This window comes from Drosophila suzukii, chromosome 3 (assembly GCF_043229965.1).
Source record: "Drosophila suzukii chromosome 3, CBGP_Dsuzu_IsoJpt1.0, whole genome shotgun sequence".
Taxonomy (NCBI): domain Eukaryota; kingdom Metazoa; phylum Arthropoda; class Insecta; order Diptera; family Drosophilidae; genus Drosophila; species Drosophila suzukii.
The window spans coordinates 11,950,283-11,973,607 of NC_092082.1; the positions used below are offsets into that span (position 1 = coordinate 11,950,283).

The window sequence follows — 23,325 nt, forward strand, 5'->3', positions numbered from 1 at the left end:
ACCGCATTAAATGTCATAAAATAATCCCAACACCAAGGCGTTTCCGTATTATTTCTTACTTTTGAGTTGATATAGGGGTTTCTGTTTATTTTAGAAGCTTGATTGCCTATTTTTTGTCATATCCCTTTAGTTGATTATTTAAATTTCTATTTGCGATTTGCAAGAGCAACAAAAATATACTTTCTGAGAGTGGCGAGAGGAGAGCCTAGTTTGCCGGCGAGGCAGAGAAGAGAGAGAGAGAGGCAAATAACGAACGAGAGAGCGCGCAATTTGCGTTGGCTTTTGCGCTCTCTCCACTCCCACACTCACTCTCATCTCATACGATTGCCGTCGCTGTCGCGTTGCGCTTTCTTCGTTTTTTTCGGCTGCGCAAACTTATATTTTGTCGTTGTAATATTTTGCATAAATATATAAATTAAACCGCGTGACGAAACAACAAACAAATAGCGAAGCAAACAAAGAAGAGGGCGAACCAAATCGAAACGAAATCGAATAACTTTCAAGTGCAAAAAGCGTGTGCCAGTGTGTGTTTTGTGTTTGTGCGACTGTGAGTGGCTTGTGTGCGTGTGTGTGTGTGTTTGTGTGCTAAAAAACAGAACGTGCAACAAGAAGCAAGAAGAAGAAGAGGAACCAGAAGAAGAAGAAGCAGCAGCAACAGCAGCTGACAGGCCAACAATAAAATAGAAAAAATTCCAATAAGTAAGCAAAGCAGCATTAAACTAATGACAAAACGAACGAAAAAGAGGAAAACAACCTTTGGAAGCCCCGCAAAGCAGACGTAACAATGGCAAAAGCAACAACATTTTGCAGCTCTCAGCTAATTGAAAGCGAATGTTGTTGTTTTAGAGCAATGCACTCGATAAAAAAACGAAATGGCATAAAAATACATAAATACGAGCGGCAGTGCAGTGCATAAAAAAAGGAAACAATAATAAAATTAAGTACTAACTAAAAGTGTTCTCAGAGAGAGAAAGACAGAGTGAGAGAGACGGAGCGAGAGAGAGCATGATTAGTGTAATTATTTAAATCTTATCGTAGTGCAAATATTTTTTTTTCCATTTTTGCTTTGCTCACTTGTTGTCTTCTTTTGCCGGTGCTCTCTCCCGCTCTTTTGCTGCTGCGCTTGTTCTCTTCTGCCATCCCTCTCTCTCTCTCGCTCTCTCTCATTGTCTTGTCCTTAAATAAGCCATAACACAAAAACAACAAGTGCAATTGATAAAAAGCTATAGCGTAAAAACAATTTGCAATTGAATAATTTCCCTCTGCATATCAATAAATTATACTGTGTGTGTGTGTGCGTGTGTATTTGTGCCCGTCTGACAGTGTAAAAATAAATTTGCAAAAAAAATATAACAAAAATTGGCTGGCTGTGTGCTATTTTTAATGCCAAAATGCAAATTTTTGCAACTACCGCGCGGGAAAGAGACGGAAATAGTGCTAAAATAACTCGCTGAAGGCTCCGTTGCAAGAACAAAAAACAAACACAACAACAGGGGCAAAGTGATGCTGAAAATAATCTACAAAGTTACAAGTGAAATATTAATTACAAATTAGAAACACGGCAAAACGATCTGGATATGGCACAGAATGCGTTAAAAGAGCGATATAAATAGAGCGGGAAAGAGAGAGCGAGCTATAAAGTGCAGTGAACAGTGTTGCCGAGCTGCAGGCAGAGGCAACGGGTTGGGCTACACAAAAAAGTAGCAGAAAAATAGTACTGACAGGTGTTAATTATCTACGGCAAAAATACTATAAAATAAAAAAATACTTATTCCAAATTAAAACAAAAAAAACAAGTTTTGGAAAAAATAATTCTATTAAAATCAAAAAAGTATTTTCAGTGTTGCCGATTTTCATTTTTAAGAACTATTCAGAAACAGTGTGACCATAAAGGAAACTAAAAATATTTACTCATCTCTAATAAAAGAGAGCTATCTCTAATAAAAATAAAAGATAAATATTTTCTAAACCATCTACATATGTAAATGTTGAGTAAACGAAAATACAAACCCAAGGTGTTAAGAACACTATAGCACTCCTCAAATATTTATAACTGTTGTAAAAAAAAACAGTTTAATCTCTGATATGATTCACTTTTTCTAATCTTTATTATCTTAATCTTCCCGTCTTATTTGCAGTCACGAGTCAATTTGATAGTGCTACTAACCAAGAAGTAGAAAGAGTTTAAGAAAAGCATTTTCGCCATGCATCCACGATACAGCCCGGCCCCGCCCCCTCAGCAGCAGCAACAGATGGGCGGCCCGCCCCACCAGCAGCAGGGCGGCGGGATGGGTGGGGGCGGTAACATGAGGGGACCCTCGAACGCCCAGCAATTGCCGCCGCAGATTCCGAGATCCCAGAACTATTCAAACGTAAGTCGAACATAAATCACATCTATATTTAAGGCGGATAATTTTAGAATATTATTTATTGGTCAGCGATCATTTCAAGTGTTTTTGGGTCAAAGTATTCGCATCATTTGCTTTAGAAAATTAACCAAAGGGTTGATCCGAATCAAGAAAATGGTTTTTGATAGCCGAAATGTTAGAATAAGATTAAATATGTATTCTATAAATATTAACCATAATTAAATTTTACAATCTTAGGGGCATTTATACTTCTAAAAGGGTTTAAGGATGATGACAACTTTTAATAGCTTTTTATTCGGTTCTATAGATTGAGTTTGACGGCCTTTAATATACTGCAATACAGATTACCGAAGTTTAAAAGGCCCTATGACCCCATCAAAACTCGAAACCAATTTGAAAAAGCCTGGTATAAAAAGTGTTGGCCAAACATCTAAGCAATCAAAGACCAACAAAGGCATCAATCAATCAATAGAACCATGCATCAATCAAACAATCAAACGGCTCACTCGCTCTCACTCTCGCCAGTCAGTCAGGCAGTCAGCCAGTCAGTCACACAGTCACTCACTCAATCGCTCATTCAAATCGGACTCAGGCTGATGATTTCTGATTCTGATGCTTCTTTCCACATTGAAGGCGCCATTTTTGCCTTGCGGGCGCTAGGGGGCGCCACTGCAATCGACATGTGTCATACGCAGAGTCGTTCGAAACCGGGAAATGCGGGACGAAAATGTGGGGAAAATCAGGGGAAAAATGGGCTGCTGGGTAAGGGGGAAATCCAGGGCTAGGGGAAATCCAGTACGCATTTGAGTGGAAAATTGCTCCCGCTGATGCGGCTGCCATGGCCTGGCAATGATATGGATTTCTTCTAACCATTTTCGCCATCAATTTGCTGACAGTTGCAGTGCAGGCAGTCTAATCTCGATGAGAGAATCGGGCCAATAGTGCCCCATTATCCTCGTACCTGATAAATCATTATTCACACACCCACACAAACATACATATAGGGCCCCTAAAGAAAGGACCATTTTAGCTGGTTTCCCTTTTTGCTAATTTCAATGGTATTACACATTTTTAGGGGGTGTGGGCTCTTGTGCATTGTGAAATTTCCATCATAATTTATGCATTTGGTTTCTAAACACCAACAACGCATCAAAAAAAAATGAAAACTCGAAATGGGAATCACACAAAGGCAACATTTGTAAGTAGTCCTCTTCGTCCTTCCTCAACTGACGAAATCCGGTTTACCTGCGTGTTATATGGGTGCACTGTAAAATGTATATTTATTTTATTATTATTAGGAATATTTATTAAAATTTTTAAATTAAAAAAAGATTAATTTATTTGATATTTGATAGTCGATACATCATAGTTGATATATAAAGGGATATCGATATCGACATTTAAAAAAATATTTTCTAGGATTTCCATTAACTTACATAGAAAATAATTTATATTGTTTTAAGAACTCGTAGCCAACTTTTATGATTTTTTTTTACAAACTGATTGATAATGAAATTATATCATAGTTGCTATATATATTTATATCGATTAACAACCATGTGATATCGATACTTAAAAAATATTTTCTAGGATTGCCATGAGCTTATATCATTTTGTTTTTATAATCAGATAAACAGATAAATCAGTATAACTTTTTTATGATCTTCTGAATTTATTTTAATTTGTTTTCTTGGTGTATATGTTTTATATACGTACTCCGCATAATAAACTATTCAAAGCTGTTGCGGCATAATACCGAGGGATGGGGTAGTACGAATCTGGGGCTGATGTTGCTCGTTTGCTGCGTTTTTAGGTAGCCCAATCCAATCCGCAGAGCCCCCTCCCCGGACACCCTAAAATCCCCCAGGTGTGCTCGCTTTGTAGGCAACATCTATTTGGCATCCTCTAATGGCCAACAGGCGTTGCTTTGGCTTTCCACGGGAACGTTCTTTCATTTAAACAGCTTTCAACTCACGGCAACAACAGCAACCAAAACATTCTGGCAGACCACATCAAAATAAAAAAAATACCAACTGAAAAAAGAAGAAAATTCGTTGAGGGTGTGGGGTAAAAATACGGGAAAAATTGTAAACAGTCGCGCTTAGTCAGCGCCGCAGTCGACGTCAGTTATTGTGGCTGGAATGAAAATTATATTTCGCATTTTGTGTCCTACACGGAAAAATGAAGAAAGGAAAGTAAATAAATAAAAGAGGAAACGGGCAAGTTGCTGAAGTTTATGGAGCTCAGGGAAGATATATATATTTAAAATTTCTTGGGACCGCACTTTGTGATGAAAATGGGCGAGAGTTTAGCATGAGAAAAGATTGTAGATGTCAAGTTTGAGGAGAGTTTTTGGATATAACATTTTTTAAAACTTTTGAGTGGAGTCTCAAAAATATTTCCATTGTTTTGGTAGACTTCTTCTGTAGCTAAAACTAAAATTATAAGGAAAGAGTTAAAACACTGGGAAATTTGATAATTTTATTAAAATTGGAGTACTAACGATATCCAATATAACATTTGAATTTCAGATACTTAATATTTGTTGTATCATGCTTTTCAATTCTTTTAAATATTTTATATCCATTAGATTCTTTGTTTTAACTGTTACTAAAACTAATCCTTTTGATAAACCAAATGCTTCAGTAAAACAAAATATTTCCCCTCCAGCGTTTTCACTCCTGACAGTCTTATTTTCAACTCCCTCTTCAGTAATTAGGAAATTAAATACTACAGGAAATTTGCCAAAGGAAATATCATTTACACTCCTTTGATTTGCTTTTCCTACCCCATTTCTTGCATTTACCTACCTGTTTCCCCTTCCTTCGTCTAAATTTCCTTTTGGCAATTTCTATTTGAGTTTGCTAGCCGAAAAATGTTGCGGAAAACCTGTAAAACTTGACAGTATTTGAGTTTGTGGCGCTGAAAAACTTTGCTCAACATAATATTTATACATTTTTTTATAAGAAGTTTGTGTGTATAATTTGTGATTAAATTCAATGTTGACAATTGCCAGTGATGGCAGAAAGTTGTTAAGATAATTGCGACCACCATAGGCTGGGATGCATTTCAGTTGAAGAAGCTGCTGACCAGACGAACGAATGGGGATAGTGGGCTTCTCATTTTCCGACTTCAAAAATGGAAATGCAGCGCTGAATGGCAGACGAAACGCCTTTGAGTCCTGCGCCTGCGTCGGCTTGTGGATCCTGTGCTCTGTGATGGAAAAAAAACAATTTTGCCGGCTCCCTAGGAAAATGCAATGCATTCGTGCCAAACCGAAGTTGCCGAGCCGAAACGATACGAAATTTGCCAGACTGAGGCCTTACTCAAAAACCTTACTCAATGAGAAATTCAGAATCCATTCGACGATTGTCAAGTTCAGTTACAAACGCCTTTTCCTCATTTTGCGCACCACAAAAGCGGAAAGCGACCACAGAGCCCCAGCACACAGAGATTGCCTGCGACAACCCAAGACAGCCAAGTCTGAAGCCAAAAAAAACCCAAATCGTAATCAAATTCAAACCGATAAAATCCTACTTAAAACCTACAAAAAAAAATAGCCAAGCCAGGAGTCCCCCCCAAAAAAGGAGTCGTCCTGCAAAACATCCTTTCCACAGTGCAAGCTCGCCATTTTGTGTTTTTTCGAAAAAAGAAAAGTTTTTAAAAGCCATAGGCCGCAAGATTCTGCATTAAATATATACACACATACGTATTTATATTTCCATTTTTCCCGTGCGTATACGTAATCTGCGTCGAAGTCAGTTCATTCTGTCCATGATTTACAAATATATTTACACATATTAGCCACTGAGAGAATCGGGAAGTGCAAAAAGTGCAAGTGTGCAGTTCAGTATTATTTACAAAGCGTGAAATTTACACCATAAAATATTCTGCTCAAGAACTCACTACTTCAAATAGTCCAAGGATTCCAGTCTCTCAGCGCAACAATTGTCAGCGAAAATTCCTACGAATCTTAGCCAACTAAGAACTCAAAAAATAAAACCAGAAAAAAACAAACAACTAAAAAGGGTTAAAAACTCTCAAAGCAAAAAAAAAAACAAATATTTAAAAAATATTAAAGAAATCTTCAAAGTGAACACCAAAGCAAAGATCTACAGTATTATTTTACTAAAAAAATATTTAAAGAACTCTAAGCGATAAGTAGAGACAATAAAGTTAAAATAAAAAATCCAAATTAAATTTGTGACTCTAGCTTAAAAGTAAAAACATATAAAATTTAGCTTAATTGTGAGTGAAAAAGATTTAGCAAATTGCCATAAAAGAAAAACCAAAAATTAGTTGAAAAAGCTTAGCTTGAATAAACAAAAACAAAAATTGTGTCTATTGATGTGTGTGCTTAAGTAACCGCAATTAAAAAATAAATAAATTAAATTTCAACTTTAATAAGTGTTCAGTGTTTAGCCAATATAAAAATCGCATAACTAACTAGTCAATGTTCTAAATAAAACTCAATAAGAAAACTCAAAAAAGCAGACAAGGCTCAGACAGTCGCAAATAGGAAAGAGGAAAAACGGAAAATCCAAGGGAAAACGACGAGGAAAGCCGAGGAAATCAATTTACAATCAAACCTGCTCACCAATAGCCATTAAAATTGCGTCAATCAAGAGAAAAACCTCGCCATTGCCCGCAGCAACATCGAAGCTAGCCAATTTCAGCCAACAGGACTTTCAAGAGCAGCAGGAGCAGTCCGGCGAATTTAAGGCAGCAGCTGTAAGCCAATTGGTGGCAACAGTTGTGCAAACGACAACAACAGCAGTAGCAGCAACAGCAACAGCAGCAGCAGCAGCGGCGGCAGGAGCAACATCAACAGCAGGAGCAGCAGCAGCAGCGACACCCACAGGAGCAACATCCGCAGTAGCAACACCAACAGGCGTTACATTTCCTAAGGCCAACTCCTTGAGTCAGCAGCAACCACCACCACCGCCGCCGCCGCCACCAGCAACACCACCACCAACGCAGGAAACCGCAGCAGCAACAACAAGTGTTGCCGGGACAACAGCAACACCAGCAACGCTAGCAACCATCAGGGCTAGCAAAACCACAAGCAGGACAAGCAGCAACAGCAGCAGCGACAGCAGCAGCAACAACAACAGCAGCAACATCATCAACAACAGCGGCAACAGCAACAACAGCAGCGGCAGCAACACCGGCAGCAGCAATACCTGCAACAGCAGCAGCAGCAACACCAGCACCACCACGACGCTGTACACGTGCTCCAGCGCCTCCTCGTCGCTGATTGCCCAGCCGCCGCCAACGAAGATATTTAAGACGGATCACCATCTGTGCGCCGCCTACGGACTGCCGACCGCCACCGCCGCCGCTGCTGTTGGTGGGCATCCCTGCGTCTACTGCGTGATACCTGTGCCCGTGGTGAGTGTCCTTAGGCGCCCCGAGACCCCTGACTAAGAATACAAACCCCAAAATTGTAATCCATTTTTTATCCCTATTTGAACCAGTAATGCCTGGCAATATTCAAAAAAAGAATACTGATTGGGGCTCAAAAAATATTTATATTGATCTAAAAACCAAGATGAGTACCTATAAAATAGAATTCCTAAAAATTTGAATTATTTTTCTATTTTGACTTGTAAGTTAATATCTAAAAATCTTTTATACGAAAATTTGAATCTTTGAAATATATCTAACAATATTGAAAAAATTAAAAAGGTTTCTGAAAATATTCATGTTGACTTGAAAACCCGGATATATAACTTAAAATCGCATTCCTGAAAATTTGATATTGTTAGCAGTGTATTAGAGAGGTTCATAGAATAAGCTGTATGCCGATGACTATTTAGTATTAATATCGTTTACATGCTAACTTCCGCATTTATGTACCAATTCCGATATTCCGATTCAATGTAAAACTAAGTTAAGCTAATATATTATGATAAGGATGTTGAAAAGAGCGGAGAACGGTCACACTGCGATATAAGAGAGCTAGCGAGCACATGTGTAAATTTAAGCCAATATAAAACAGACAAATAAAAAAGTGAAACAGAACGGCAATAACAACTTCAGAAGTGGGATTGACACCTTTTTAAACACCCGCCTACATTTCTGGTTATCTGAGGACACACAGTTTTTTTTTCTGAAATGGACAAGAAACAAATTGTTGAGTGGCTACAAGCCAATGAAATCTTGTTCCCAGCAAGTGCAACTTTAAGGCAATTGCGCAAGCTTGCGTTGGATGCCGGTTGCCAAGAAGCGGCTGATATCCCGGAAAACACATTGGAGGAAGAAGACGCCAAAATTGATATACTAAGTCAAGGAACCGCTAGCGAAGACATACACATACACACATTGGAAGAAGAAGAAGCATTGCTTGACGCCGCCATAAGGGTGGCTGAAAAGAAAAAGATATTGGCCGGATTGATGCAAAACAACAACAAGACGACAGATGACATTAGAATGGTAAAGCAGCTCATGGTCCCGTTTTCTGCCACTGAAAATGAGGAAGCTCTTAAGTGGATTTTGGATTTTGAGAGAATCTGCAGAGATGTTAATGAGTGTAAAAATTTTCAATTGCGCTGCGTACGAATGCTTATGAAACCGGGCACAGATGCGGACTTGTTTGTGCGTGTTGACCGATCGAGTACTTACGACGAATTTAAGAAAAATTTTATAGAAACATTTGGTCATGGCAGTTCAACTGCTGATATTGTATTGCTGTTAAAGGAAACCATTTTTAACCCTGCGAAGAACACCGTTATGGGATACATACTTCTTATGGAGGAAATTGCTATGCGTGCTAACATCGACGAAAAATTGACAGTCCAGTTCATCATTGATGGTTTTCGTGATCGTTCAGCCAATATCGCCCTATTGTACACAGCTACAACAATCGGACAATTGAAAGAGTTGGCTCGGAAGTATGCAAGTCTAAGTAAGAAGTCGCACAATTTTTCCCACCGTGCAGAAAGTTCTGGAAATGAGCGGAACACAATCCGCTGCTATAATTGTTCCGCTTATGGGCATTACGCTTCGTCGTGTACTGCGTCGAAACGCGAGAAGGGGTCCTGTTTCCGTTGTGGATCCCTCCAACATATGCTGAAGGATTGTCAACAGAAGCCTACAATTAATCCGCGGATGGTGGGCGCAGCCAACAACCAGCCGATTCGAGATGACGAAGAGGGGCACAATATGTTTATTCCGATTGTTAACCAGGTAGGAGTATATTTTTACACTGATTGTCAACAGAAGCCTAACGTAACCTTACTTTCTGCCATGTTTGATACGGGAAGCGCCATTAATTTAATTCAGCACGCTGCGATTCCTTATAGTAACTTTAGCGATGTATTGTTTCCGACGGACTACTGTGGAGTTAATGGATTTAAAATTAAAACTTTCGGGAAAATATTTGTTAGAATTATTTTTCAAAACAGAGAAGAAGAAATTTCATTTTTTGTTGTACCCAACAACTATGTTGCAACTAATGTTCTTTTAGGACGTAAGTTTTTGGAAAAATTTGGAATAAAATTGATTTTTAAGGATAAGATAAAAGAAAGTGTAGAATTGCATTTATTTAAGAATATTGAAGCATATCGAGACAGTGAACCATTGAAGAGTTTAGTGAATATTGAAACATATCGAGACAGTGAACCATTGAAGAGTTTAGTGAATATTGAAGCATATCGAGACAGTGAATCATTGAATAGATTGAACATTGACAGTGAACCATTGAAGAGTTTAGTGAATATTGAAGCATATCGAGACAGTGAATCATTGAATAGATTGAACATTGACAGTGAACCATTGAAGAGTTTAGTGAATATTGAAACATATCGAGACAGTGACCCATTGAAAAGCAGTAGAAGATTTGAAGAATTATGTAATGAGAGTAAAATAGATAGTAATGATAGCATACCATACATATATAGTATTGATGTATTTAAGGATGATGAAAGTATTGACATTGACCCGAAGTTAAGCGATAAGGATAGGTGCGAACTAAATGAAATAATAAGATTAAATTACTTAAATTTATCCAACATCCCAGCTATCCAACATAGCTATGAAATGAGACTAAGACTTAAGTCGGAAGAGCCTGTACGATCTGTACCAAGAAGACTTTCATATCAGGAAAAGAAAGAAGTAGATTTAAAAATTGATGAGTTATTGAAAAAGGGATTCATAAGAGAAAGCAATTCGCCCTATAGTTCCGCTATTGTACTTGTTAAGAAAAAATCCGGAGAAAAGCGTATGTGTGTAGACTATAGACAACTTAATAAGATAACCATTCGTGATGGATACCCGCTTCCTCTCATAGATGACTGTTTAGAAAGATTAGAAGGAAACAAATATTTCACACTTTTAGATTTGAAAAGTGGATACCACCAAGTGAAAGTAGCAGAAAGTTCAGTGCAGTATACAGCTTTTGTAACACCCTCCGGTCAATATGAATACACAAGAATGCCTTTCGGACTCATGAATGCACCCGCAGTATTCATGAGATTTATTAACTTTATTCTGCAACCTTTGATTCGCGAAGGAAATGTAGTAGTCTATATCGACGATATTGCTATAGGTTCGAAGACATTGAATGAACATTTTACGACGGTAGGAAGAGTTTTACGAATTTTAGCAGAGTACCGATTGGAAATTAAGATAAGTAAATGCCAGTTCGCTTACGAAAGCATTGAATTTTTAGGGTACACACTCAGTGGAAAAGGAATCAGTCCAAATTATGAGCACACATCAACTATTAAACATCTTCCGATACCAAAAGATCGCCATGGAATGCAAAAATGCTTAGGATTATTTTCTTACTTTAGGAGATTTATTCCGGCATACTCAAAAATAGCGAAACCATTGCAAGAGCTCACAAAAGTAGGAGCTAAGTATGAACTCAGTGAAGATTGCATCAATATTTTTGAATATCTTCGGGAGAAATTAATTTCATTTCCTATACTATCTTTGTACAACCCGAACCGAGAAACTGAATTGCATTGCGACGCAAGTAGCGAGGGATTTGGTGGAATCTTATTGCAAAAACAGGATGATAGCAAGTTCCACCCAATAGCCTACTTTTCACAAAGAGCAACAAAATTAGAGGCAAGATATGAAAGCTTCAAATTGGAAACTTTAGCTGTAGTCTACTCATTACGAAAATTTAGAATATACCTAGAAGGAATTCCATTTAATATAGTGACAGATTGTAATGCAGTAGTATTATGTCTAGGAAAAGGACGCCTTAATTCAAGTATTGCCAGATGGGCTTTAGAGTTGGCCAATTATAATTATACCCTTAAGCATCGTAGTGGAAAATATATGACACATGTTGATACATTGAGTAGATACCCTTCAGCCTTAAATGAGAATTTTGAATATGAACCTGTAGTGAATATTCAGGGAGGAGACAACAAAGATCAAATAGTTTCAGTAATTGACAGTGACGACATTAATCTTCAGCTTCAGATAACGCAAAATAGGGATAGTATTATAGTAAAATTGAAAGAACAATTAGAACTTGGAATTGTGAAGAACTTTATATTGAATGATGGAATTGTTTATAGATTAGGTGAGAATGATATTGAACTGTTATATGTACCAGCTGAAATGGAATCCCATATAATTAGAAGAGTTCATGAAAATTTATGCCATTTAGGTACAGAGAAATGTTTAAAGGAAATAATGAGACATTATTGGTTTCCGAACATGAAATCTAAAATAGAAGCATTTATTGGAAATTGTTTAAACTGTATCATATTTACGGTACCCACACATGCGAATAATCGAACACTACATAATATACCCAAGCGACCAATTCCTTTTGATACATTACATATAGATCATTTTGGACCATTGCCCTCAGTCATATCGAAAAAGAAACATTTGTTAGTAATTATTGATGGATTTACCAAATTCGTTAAATTGTTTCCGGTAAATTCAACGAGTACGAAAGAAGTTAACATTTGTTTTTCGAAATATTTTCAATATTACAGTCGACCACGTAGAATCGTAAGTGATAGAGGTACATGTTTCACGTCATTAGAATTTGCAAAATTTTTATTGGAAAATAATATCGAACACGTTAAGGTAGCAACTGCGTCACCTCAGGCGAACGGCCAGGTGGAGAGAGTAAATAGGACTGTAAAAGCGATGCTAGCCAAGATAACTGAACCAATTAAGCACGAGGATTGGAGCAAACTCTTAGTTAAGGCCGAATATGCCATTAATAATTCAATGCATTCAACTACGAAAGAATTACCCTCAGTGTTGTTATTTGGAGTTCAGCAGAGAGGTTGTAATATTGACGCATTAACAGAATACTTAGATGATAGAAATGATATACCACAGTGTGATTTAGTAAATGTCCGCAAAAACTCTTCAGATAAAATTGAACAGTGTCAGAAAAGAAGCAAGGAATATTTTCAGAAGAATCACAAAAATCATGTAGAATTCGCAGAAGGCGATTTTGTTGTAATGCGAAACATTGACACCACAATTGGTACAAATAAAAAATTTGTGCCAAAGTACAAAGGACCATACATCGTTAAAAAAGTTTTGCCAAACGATAGGTATGTTGTAAGTGATATTGAAAATTGTCAAATTAGCCAAATTCCCTATGATGGAATTGTAGAAGCATGTCGGTTGCGGAAATGGGCAGATTGGCGTAATCAGTGTGAAAGTAACTCCTAAAATGTTAATCTAATACTTATGTCTAATTTATTTATAACTAACCAACTTTGTGCACATATATATCATAACTATTCTAATTAGCTTATACGTACAGATACAAAACTAGAAACTCACGATCGAGGACGATCTAATTGTCAGGATGGCCGAGCTGTTAGCAGTGTATTAGAGAGGTTCATAGAATAAGCTGTATGCCGATGACTATTTAGTATTAATATCGTTTACATGCTAACTTCCGCATTTATGTACCAATTCCGATATTCCGATTCAATGTAAAACTAAGTTAAGCTAATATATTATGATAAGGATGTTGAAAAGAGCGGAGAACGGTCACACTGCGATATAAGAGAGCTAGCGAGCACATGTGTAAATTTAAGCCAATATAAAACAGACAAATAAAAAAGTGAAACAGAACGGCAATAACAATATATTCTTCTATTTTTCTTGAATCTATAAGTACTTCAAAATCTACAAAATGCTTTTTAAAAATATGTGTATATTCTGGAAAACCAAGATAGATATCTTTAAAAGGTTTTTAAAAGGTTTTTTTTAAATCTCTTCCAAATCAGAAGAATTTTAATAATTACAATTATATCTTAGATTACTATAAAAGATTGTAATCTTTTTTGAAAGCATATAGTAGCACCCATATTTTGATAGAATACAGTCTTTACGAAAATTACTTTCACAAAGACCCATAAAACGTTAGCCTTAAAACTAAGACAGGTAATTACTTAAATATTCCACATCGTCGAATGGCAGCTGTCATGCTCAAAAATAAAATTTCTAGAATCTAAAAATATTTTTTTTGTAAAACACTCTTTTTAAATGAAAGTGATATTCAAAAAACTTTTTCTATAGTGCGTCGTTTGCATAGAATTCTTTTGATTTTTTACAGTCATTAAATATTGAAATAATTACGCAGCGTGGGGATGGCATGTAGATTGGAGCTGGTATCTTCTGGTTGTTAGCCTCTTCAATGCTCCATGGCCGCCGTCAATTTGCTTATCCTGCCAGATGATTATCCTGTTCCTGGCTGCGTGTCGCGTACCGGGCTGTTTCTCATTATCATTTATTATCCGCGGCTAAGGAGGGGGATTCCTTTATTCAACGCAACAAAAAATGTACCTATATTGCATATACTTTTAAGATGGAAAGAATTTTTCATGGGCTTTGTTTGGGATAATTCGAAAATCAAATGAATTGTTTAGGTTGAAGGAGTCTGAAAGGGAAATGGGTTTCGCTGGGCATTCAAGTGGAATGGGTTTTCACTTTTTTGGTTGCCCTTTTATGATTCTAAATTATTAACTTTATATTTGAATATTTGTGAATATTCTCTAATAAATTAGTTATAAATTCAAAAGGGTTTTTTGATGTGTGTTTAAAATATATTCAAGACTTCTTTCCTTCTCAACATCCGCAGTATATATTAAATATCTTCAAGACTTCTTTCCTCTTCCAGATCATTGTGATGGTCCTAACAATGAATCAGAATATTCGAGACAACTGAAATAACAAGAGGGAATTAGTGTTTTAAAAAGTATGATCTTAATGTAACCTAGGAAAATCGAAATGCAAATTTTTACAGCATACTTTTAAGCAGCTTTTCTAAAGATTTCAATTTAGTAGACATTTCTTTGGCACTCTCGATATTTTTATTTATTTATTATTTTAATCGTGTTGTCAATTATATCATGCGGAATATTAGAGGTCCTCATGTTCAGGGAAGTAAATGGAAATGTCAGGAATAATTTGCATACATTTTTCAGCTTTGCATTACAAATTATCTGACCCTTGTTCAAAAAGAGGCAGAAAACGAAGACGTAATCGTAATCTCGAGCTTAATAACAGACATCTGAAGTCGGGCACCACCCACCACTCGCAAAACCAGCACCCACCACCGAAACCACAGACCCACTTCAGAACCCACAGCCATTAGCAGCGTCAGCTGTTTGTCCACTTAAAGAATGCCCAGATAATCGAGGCAACAAATGTGCCTAATGTCAATGACAATAAAGACAAATTATACAAATATTTGACTAACTGACTGACTGACCGACGACTGACTGACAAACTGGAATGATAATGACACTCATTGTTCGTGTGTAGAACAAGGAAAATTTCATTAAAAATCCCCAAACAAGCAAATGGGCAAATCATTGGCTCAAGAGGGTAGAAAAGTGGAAAACTTCCTGTGCCAGCACATTTTCTCAATAATTACAACAAAAATCAAGACCAATGACCGCAAATAAATCTGAAATAATAATGATTATTAGCCTGTGTTTTTGGTCAGTAGGAGGGGGGGGTTTTCCACGAGGGTTGCTCAAGCACCCATAAAGCCACACAAAAATGTTTTCAATTACAAATAGCCATGGAAAGTAAGGTCTAAAGAAAGCATACGATAAGTTTGGCAACGGGAAAAAATGCAACTGAAAAATCTTTTCATATTATTCATTCATTTTCATTGTTGTTTTGAGGGGGTAGGGCGAAGAACTTGGTTTTCTCTACTCATTGTCCATTGCCAAGAGTGAAAAATGTTTTTTCCTTATTATTTCTATTTATTTTTTTTCATCTTTCAAGTTCTTTCCTTCTTTTGGCTCTGGTGTCTCCCTTTTTTTTTTATTTTTTCTTGTGCTTTTAGGGCTCAGGCGAACGAGATTTATGTAAGGCACTGTCTGAGCTTGCTGCTTTTTTCGTTTTCTGCTCATTTTGTTGATTTCTAATTAATTTTACTCGAAGTGAAAATGAATTGGCAAAATGCCCTGCAGACACAATACTAAATACGGCGAAAAAACAAGGAAACCCAAGCGAACCCAAGTCAAGGAGGATCCTTCAGTTAAAATATGTGATTTCCTGAATTATTTTGTAGCTGCAATTTCAGTTGCCATTCGTGTTACTTTCAAAGTAATTGCTTGGAGATTGCTTAGCATGCTCGGGGAATTAAGTGCATCTCAATCTGGGAAAGCTGTAGTGCATATTTTTGGTAAGGGCATTTATGGTAATTGGAAACCATGTTCATAAAAAAATATATATATGTTTTTATTCTTTTTATGAGTTCAATTTATATGACTAATTTAAAAATTGTTCTATTTACTTGCTAGCCCGTTGTGCATTTAAAATTAAAAAGTCACAGGTAAAAATAATATTTTTAATCAAAAATGTATTTATTAATTTGATATACTTAGGGTAACTTATTACATATCATTTGTACCATTGTATAATGCCAACTTGATATTGAGAACTGGTATTAAAAGGTATTGGCTACAACTTACAAAAGCAAAACAGTTTTTTTTTATGTTAGGAAAAACCTCAAATGTTTTTACATGCCATGGATCAAACTTCACGTTCTATAATTATATAAAAGCAGTATGAAATACGATAATATATTACTTAAATTATAAAAAGCTTAACTAGTTTCATTATCTTAAGGTAATCTAAGTACAGTTTAGTATTATGCAAATTTTAAAAGTCCTATTGGCAGGAAAACTTAGCATTTAGGGATCACTTTCAAGCAACTTATCCGATCTTTGGGAACAGGACCTCCATTAATGATGGCATTTTTTTCTGCTGCCGTGCCAAGTGGGCAGATGGCCACGCCCACCGTGCAGAAAGGCACTTATGAGCTTCGTGTGGCAGTTGTTGCTTTGACTGTTGCTGCTGTGTTGCTGCTGCTGCAGCCCGTTTCAAGGACCTTTGAGTGGTGGCGTTTCACGTGGCGTATGCGTGACATCGCCACATAGAAGGCGCGCCTATGAATATGCATTATTATTTTCTATATGCGACGGGGGTCCAGTGAAGTGCAGCTAATTAGCAACTGACATACATTTGCAACTAACCCAAATTGTGGCTGCTGACGAGGTTAAGTGTGTGTGTTCATTCTTTGCCGACTGGTTTAAGTCCTGGCATTTTTTTAAAGTCCCCTCGCCGGCAAATTGTGTGGAAAATCTTGTAGGGATAATATTCCATACTCTTGCATACCAAATGAGATGAGTTTTTGTTTGGTCGTTGGGTCCTCTTCTCGTAATTGTTATTGATGTGGAAATATGTGCGATTAGCCAAGCTCTTTCGCTCTGTCTTTTTGGTCCAAAAACCGCTCAACCCTCGGTGGGGCAAAAACTTTTTGGCCCCCAAAAACTAAAAAGTGAAAATTTTATGGCAGACAAAAAAAAAAGCCAGAAAAAAAGGGCAGAAAGCGACGCCATATTGGATAACATAAAATGGCGTTTATGATGGGCAAAGTTTCATCATTTGCAATTTGCTTTTGACCCTCCACCTCCTTCGGCCCTCAAATGTGTTTGAGTTTTCCAGCAAATTTAACATAAACCATTTTGGTTCGAGTTTTTTTCCTGACACTCTTTCCCAGACTACGTTTTTTTTATTTTCTCGTTTGTTGCAAACTGTTTTCATAAATGATTTTTTAGCCCCAAACTTAATGTGCTCCATATATTATATATTTGTATTCTGAATTAAATTTTTTTAACTGATTCAATGTTTTCTGTTCACAGTTTGCCCAGATAAATGCCACTGACTGAGCATTTAATTAATGTTTTTACAAAATGAAAATAAAAAAAAAACGATGGGGAAAAAGGTTGAAATTGTCCCGTGTGCTCACGAGCATACACAAAATAAATATAGAAACTTTACGAGCCAGAGAGGAGGAAGGAAAAAAAAGTTTTCCGGGTAATTCCATGAAATGGCATTTCATTCAATTCAATTTCATGCTCTGTAATTATTTTGTACAAAATGTTCGGTACTATATATATACTATATATACAGTCGGTACAACGACAACTGTCGCAACAACTAATCAAGTTGAGTCAATGAAGCACAGCTCGGTGCAAAATGGGGAGTGGTTCTCTTGGAAAAGAGGGAGGTTAAATGTCAAAGTTGAATATGTTACAGGACCAGAAAATTGCTAAATTTTCCACATGTGTTTGTGTGCACTGAATTAATGAAAAATAAATTTAGATTTCCACATGCCAAAGAGGTAGAATTTCTCTTTTGATGACTAAACATCCAATTTACCTCAATTATTCACCGCCTTCGGCCGGCCGTCTCAATTGAGTTTATTAATCATATAAATTTCAGTTCACTTTGCATTCGAAATTGCAGGTGGTTTTCGATTTAAGTGGAAAATTTCTAATATACTAATCACTCATTCAAGCATCAATGTCCGTCAAAATAAATTACAATTTGTGTAATTTTATCCAATCAATTTGGTCAACTTTAAATCAAATTGTATGAATTCTAATCCAATTGAGGGAAATTCTCTTTACGCTTTGGCAAAGTTTTCAGCAATTATTCAATTGACGCTTTTACTTTGTTAGGCTTTCATTGAATACATTTTAGGCTAACATTTCAATGAAGATTACAATTATATGTGCTTGAAAAGGAAAAGATTTTTGGTAAAATAAAATGTGTATTACAAAATAATTATAAATCATGTATTTATTAAAGAGCACACAAAATATTAAATGGAAAACATTTAATTGGTCTTTTTACATTTTTTTGATGGCCAATTTTAATATTTGTAATTGTATTTATAGAATTTGTTGACATTACTTGTGTATAAAATTAGTTTTTTTATTTAATGTACACCTTTTTTGTAGAAAAGTTTTTATTATTATTTTATACCTTAAATAAGAAATATTTTATTGAACTAGCTTATGTCAAAAGTGTTTCTGTATTTAAATTAGATAAGATAAGATATCTTAATTGTATGTTTAAAAAATGCCAAATATGTTTTAGAGAGTAGTTTGCTCCAAATACTCCATCCAAAATTAGGCGCAAACTACATTTTTATATTAGAGGGCACAACTAAATGTATGCTACAGCTGCAAAAACTAGGAAAATTGAAGTCTTAAATAGATTTCCCAGGGTGTGCACTGACAATTCTTTGACTTTTGCCACGTTTTCATTTCTCGCTTTATTTTTGGCATCAAGCAGCAGTGGCAGCCTTTTGAGATTCGTTACGCTACAACGCCTCGCAGATGCGGCTCTTCCTTCGTCCTTAAAGCTATATGTATATATATATGTGTGTGTATTTGTGTTTGTAGGCTGCTGAATGTGTGAGTGAGTGTCCTGACACATGCTTGTGCTGCTGCCAGAGCCACTTGGCCAAAGTATTTTAACCTAAAATTTGTAAAAATAGCACATCAAGAGGCATTCTCGGGGCGCCTTCGTCTTCAGCTACTTCTCCCTCTTCCTCTTCTTCGGTCCTCAAGTGGATGCTCTAGAGAAATGTACACACACATACTTTTATAAGAAATAAGAAATATGGATGGGGTGTGTTAAATTTATCTACTGTACCACAGTGCGTATGCTTGATGCTTTATTTATTTATTTAATTTGGCAGAGGCAACGGGATGATGAAATGGGAATAACAGAGCCACTGCATTGTCCATGGGTGTCCATTAGAAGGGTGTTTTTATTGCAGGAACGCAGTGGGAGGGGGGGATGCTGCGGAATAAAATATGTTGAGCAATTTGTCAACAGGATATCTCATCCCCGTTGTCGCGTAATGAAATGTCATTAACATTAAAACAACTTTCAACACTTGGTCTGTCCCTCTCGTCATTACTTTCTCTCATTGTGTCTATGTGTGTGTGTGCTGGGAAATAATGAAAAACAACAACAACAACAAAAATACAGAACCGAAGGCCAAAAAGATTTCTATGTATGTGCCATCATCATCAACTTTTGTCGCCTGACTTTTTCTCGATTTCGTTTTGTTAATGAAAAAAGTTTGTGCTTCTCTCCCTTTTTTTTCGCTTTGAATTGTTTGATGAGCGAGAAAATATTTTCCGATTTTTTTTTTCGTCCTTTTTCGTCCTGACGACGCCTTTGACGTTCCGGCTTCATCAACTTTTCATTAATTTATTACACGCCCTGGCCACGCCCTGCCTGCCACACCGCCCCCTTTTCCCTGCCCGGTTTCATAATCAGTGTTCAGTTTTGTGTTCTTTTCGGTTGCTCGTCAAAAAGATTCCTTATTTCGTGTTTCCCTCATTTTTGCTTGTTTCAATCAATGTTTTTAATAAAAAGTTTCCGCCTTTTTTTGTTTGGCCTCCGATGGGTCATAGACTTTGACATGTATGACTAATATTTCAGGAAATTGTGTAATATTCAACACAGTATTTGGTCAGAAAATGAATTTGGTTGAAAAGATATGTTGTAATTACATAGGTAATCCCCTTATAATGATTTGGTCAAGCTGGGGGAATGTAAGAACTCATGTTGTGCACTATTGAATACTCTTGAAATAACATTTTAAAATAGTTTTCGTCAGATATTATATCATTTTTGCTTTTTTAAAACAAAGAAATGCAACTCAAATGCTTTCCAAAACCATACAAATTTTAAAAACCCATTTAATTACTATTCCCCATTTAATATGTATCAACAAACTCTGCTAAAAAGTCAACACAGAGTATTTAGCTGTCTTCAACCCAAATTTAGGTATAGCTTTGACACTTTCCCCCACATTTCCCTCCTTTGGTCATCTTCTTGCTCCTAAACAAATTGCAAGTTCGCAGCATCATTAGCTTTGTCCGAAAATTGTCACGTTCGGCACACGTGTGTGCGCAAAGCTGCATAATCCGGCTTCTTGTGTCGTCTCGCTTTTGGCCAAATCGTCGGCATCTCTCGTCGTCGTCGTTGTCGTTGTCCGACCATAACCACTGTTGGCGGTTGTCGTACCACCTCCGTTCCGCCTCTTCGTAGCCCCCGTTTTAACCTCTAAACCATCTCCATCCACACGGCTATCTCTCGGTTCTGTTAACCAATCCAACCGCCAACGTAAACCGCTAAGTGCTTCCCTTTGTTGCGTTCCATTCTCGTGTGCTCGTTCCTGTTTTTGCGTTGTATTTTGTTGCAGACCTTCAGGGGTAAACGGAAGTTTGCCATTATTGCTATTGGCGTTGAACAACACTGTTAGCCAGTGTTGGCCGCTAACAGTTAAACTAGAGTTTACACGTGAAAGTACAGTCAAACTTTCTGAACGTAAAAATTTTTTAAAATACCAATATTGTAAGTTATGTATAAAACGAATGCACGCTGTATTATTGTGTTAAGCAACACTGCTTGCGAATTTTTTAAATAACACTTAAAGCACTGACATGCTGTGTTGGAAAGTAACAATTAAAGCTCACTGTTAAAAGATTACTAAAGGTGGCACGGAATTCTGCAAAGGAGTTTGAAATAATTTAAAATATTAAGCTATTTTCTTAGGTCTTATGAGTTCATCTTAAAGGTGCTTAAGTTTCTGAAAGTTAACCCTGCTCTACAAGCTACCCGTAACTTAATTTAGAAAAGTTCAAGCTACCGAAGTTTGACTGTACTCTCATCTTTTTCTGGAGTGTAACGTGCTGACGACTTTCGCATGAAACGTGCTCGGCATAAATCGTTTTCAGTTAGAAAGAAAGGGGAAATGTGAGGGTACGATTAGGGGTTGTGGGAGAAGTGGGATCCCCCGCTTATGTGCGATATTTATATATATGTGCTTTGACCCTCGCTCCAAGCACTGCAGAATGCTCATTACTCGCCCTGTCTCCCTCTGATTCTCTTGCCACAGAATGGCAGTTACTTAGCTTATTGCTGAGTTGCATTACAAAGATTTCATTGTAAGAGATATGATATAGTGATATAGTGCGGTTGCCCTCACATCATATCGTATAGTATTATTTTTGATTTGCTTTGGGGTTTGTTAAAAGGGTGAAATGAAAGAGTTTGTGGGGGAAGGAATGGATTATAGGAATGGTCAACTTGGTTTATTAAATCTAGATTAAATGGATATTTGGAAAGGGGCTAGGTTTTTGAGGATATTAAAATGTTATTATTATTATTATTATAGCTTAAAGGTTCTATATTTTTAAAGAGATTCTTAAATCTCCACTACTCTCGTTCTCATCCCATCCAACCGAACTTTGCTTTTAGGGAACCTTAAAAAAAATGAAGTTGCATTTCGTATCCAACTGAGTTAAGCCAATGACAGCTTGGAATGTCAAACTTCAGGACCAAATATATCGTGTCTGTGTCATAATCAGGATGCAGTCAGTCACATAGCAGCCCCGGCAACTCCTTTATCCCCTCGTAACCCCCGGTTATTTGACATGCACTTAGCGCGTGTCGAGAGTGGAAGTCGGAGTTAGTTGGAGTGGATTTTACCTCCTTACCGCCCCACTTCTTATCCACAACATTTTGCAGATCCCTCGTGTGGCTTCTGCTGCAGCTTCTTCGAGGAATGCGAAATGTATTATTAACTCTCGGCAACGTTTTTGACACATCCATTGATATGCACATTTGTGACTTGTCGCACTGCATTGACTGTCAATGTGAATGCATTGCACATACAGAGATCTATATACAAGTATATATATAGATAAAATCTATAGATTGAAAGAAGCACAGCATTACAGCTGCGAACTGGCACATTTGATAGTGTTGTAAAATGCATAAAAAAGTGCTTAGCATATTAAAAACATAGCCGAAATGTGCAGCTGGGACGGCAAGTCTTTGGGGAATACTACGTGCCCAGTAAAAACGAACGATGTGGGTGGGTGTGGAAAACTCCAAAAATTTCCACCAATGCACGCAACCATTTTATACCCCCTTTATATATATATCTACCATGTTATTCTGGTGAGAAAAATAAAGAATAAAATACAAAGGATGTGCGCGAAAGCAACCGAATCTGTTTGTATATTTATTTTGAGGATACGCAGATAAAGTCATTAGAGAAATGGATTTCTTGTGATATGTCCTTTTCATTTTAAAATGTATTGCTTATATATTTGGAAAAATATTTGAACCTGTAGTAGTTTAATATAATTATAATCTATATATAAAAAGCTATCCAATCGAAACTAAAAATCAATATATAACTCAAAACCTGCTTTTATAAATGATGAAATCCTAGAAAAGTGCATAAGAATTTCCGCTTAGCGAAAGTAGCTGCCACACGTTGCAACATTTTCCAACAGTTTTCAACATTTTTGCAACATTTTTGATTTATTCGCTTGGTGCGCACACACACACAAAAAAAAGAAGAACCTCTTATGCATATGCAGCATTTTGCATACGTTTCTAATAATTCATCTTCGTGTTTTGCTGCTCCTTCCAGCCACGCCCCCTTTCCGCCTTCTTTACTATCTCCTTTATCTTCATTTTTTCCAGCAGCAGCAGCAGCTTCTTCTTCTTCATGGCCGTGTGTAAAGTTCTTTTTTGGCGCAACTTTTGCTGCCTCAGCTCGCTCTGCCATTACCAATTTTTGCATATCTCTGTTTGTGCAGCTTTGAAC

General features: G+C 36.8%; 2 protein-coding genes across 20 annotated transcripts in view; both read left to right on the plus strand.

The window, feature by feature from the left end:
• Positions 1 to 315: 315 nt before the first annotated feature.
• The window catches only part of shep (alan shepard), a 145,086-nt gene continuing 122,076 nt past the window's right edge, over positions 316 to 23,325 (plus strand). For 7 of the 19 annotated variants that reach the window (XR_005014220.3, XM_036815536.3, XM_036815538.3 and 4 more), the window contains exon 1: positions 6,904 to 7,760. Coding sequence is in view for 5 of the 19 variants with exons in the window: in XM_036815548.3 (XP_036671443.1) it covers positions 2,205 to 2,372 (168 nt within the window). In the remaining 14 variants the exon portion in view is untranslated. Of the gene's footprint in view, positions 700 to 2,138; positions 2,373 to 6,901; positions 7,761 to 23,325 lie in introns of those variants that run through there. The other 12 variants (XM_036815546.3, XM_036815549.3, XM_036815552.3 and 9 more) reach the window with 5 other exon arrangements.
• Positions 8,365 to 9,891, plus strand: LOC139353019 (uncharacterized). The gene is made up of 2 exons (XM_070996057.1): positions 8,365 to 9,557; positions 9,635 to 9,891. Exons 1-2 carry the CDS (start codon positions 8,487 to 8,489, stop codon positions 9,641 to 9,643), a joined length of 1,080 nt encoding a protein of 359 aa, XP_070852158.1. The 5' UTR covers positions 8,365 to 8,486; the 3' UTR covers positions 9,644 to 9,891.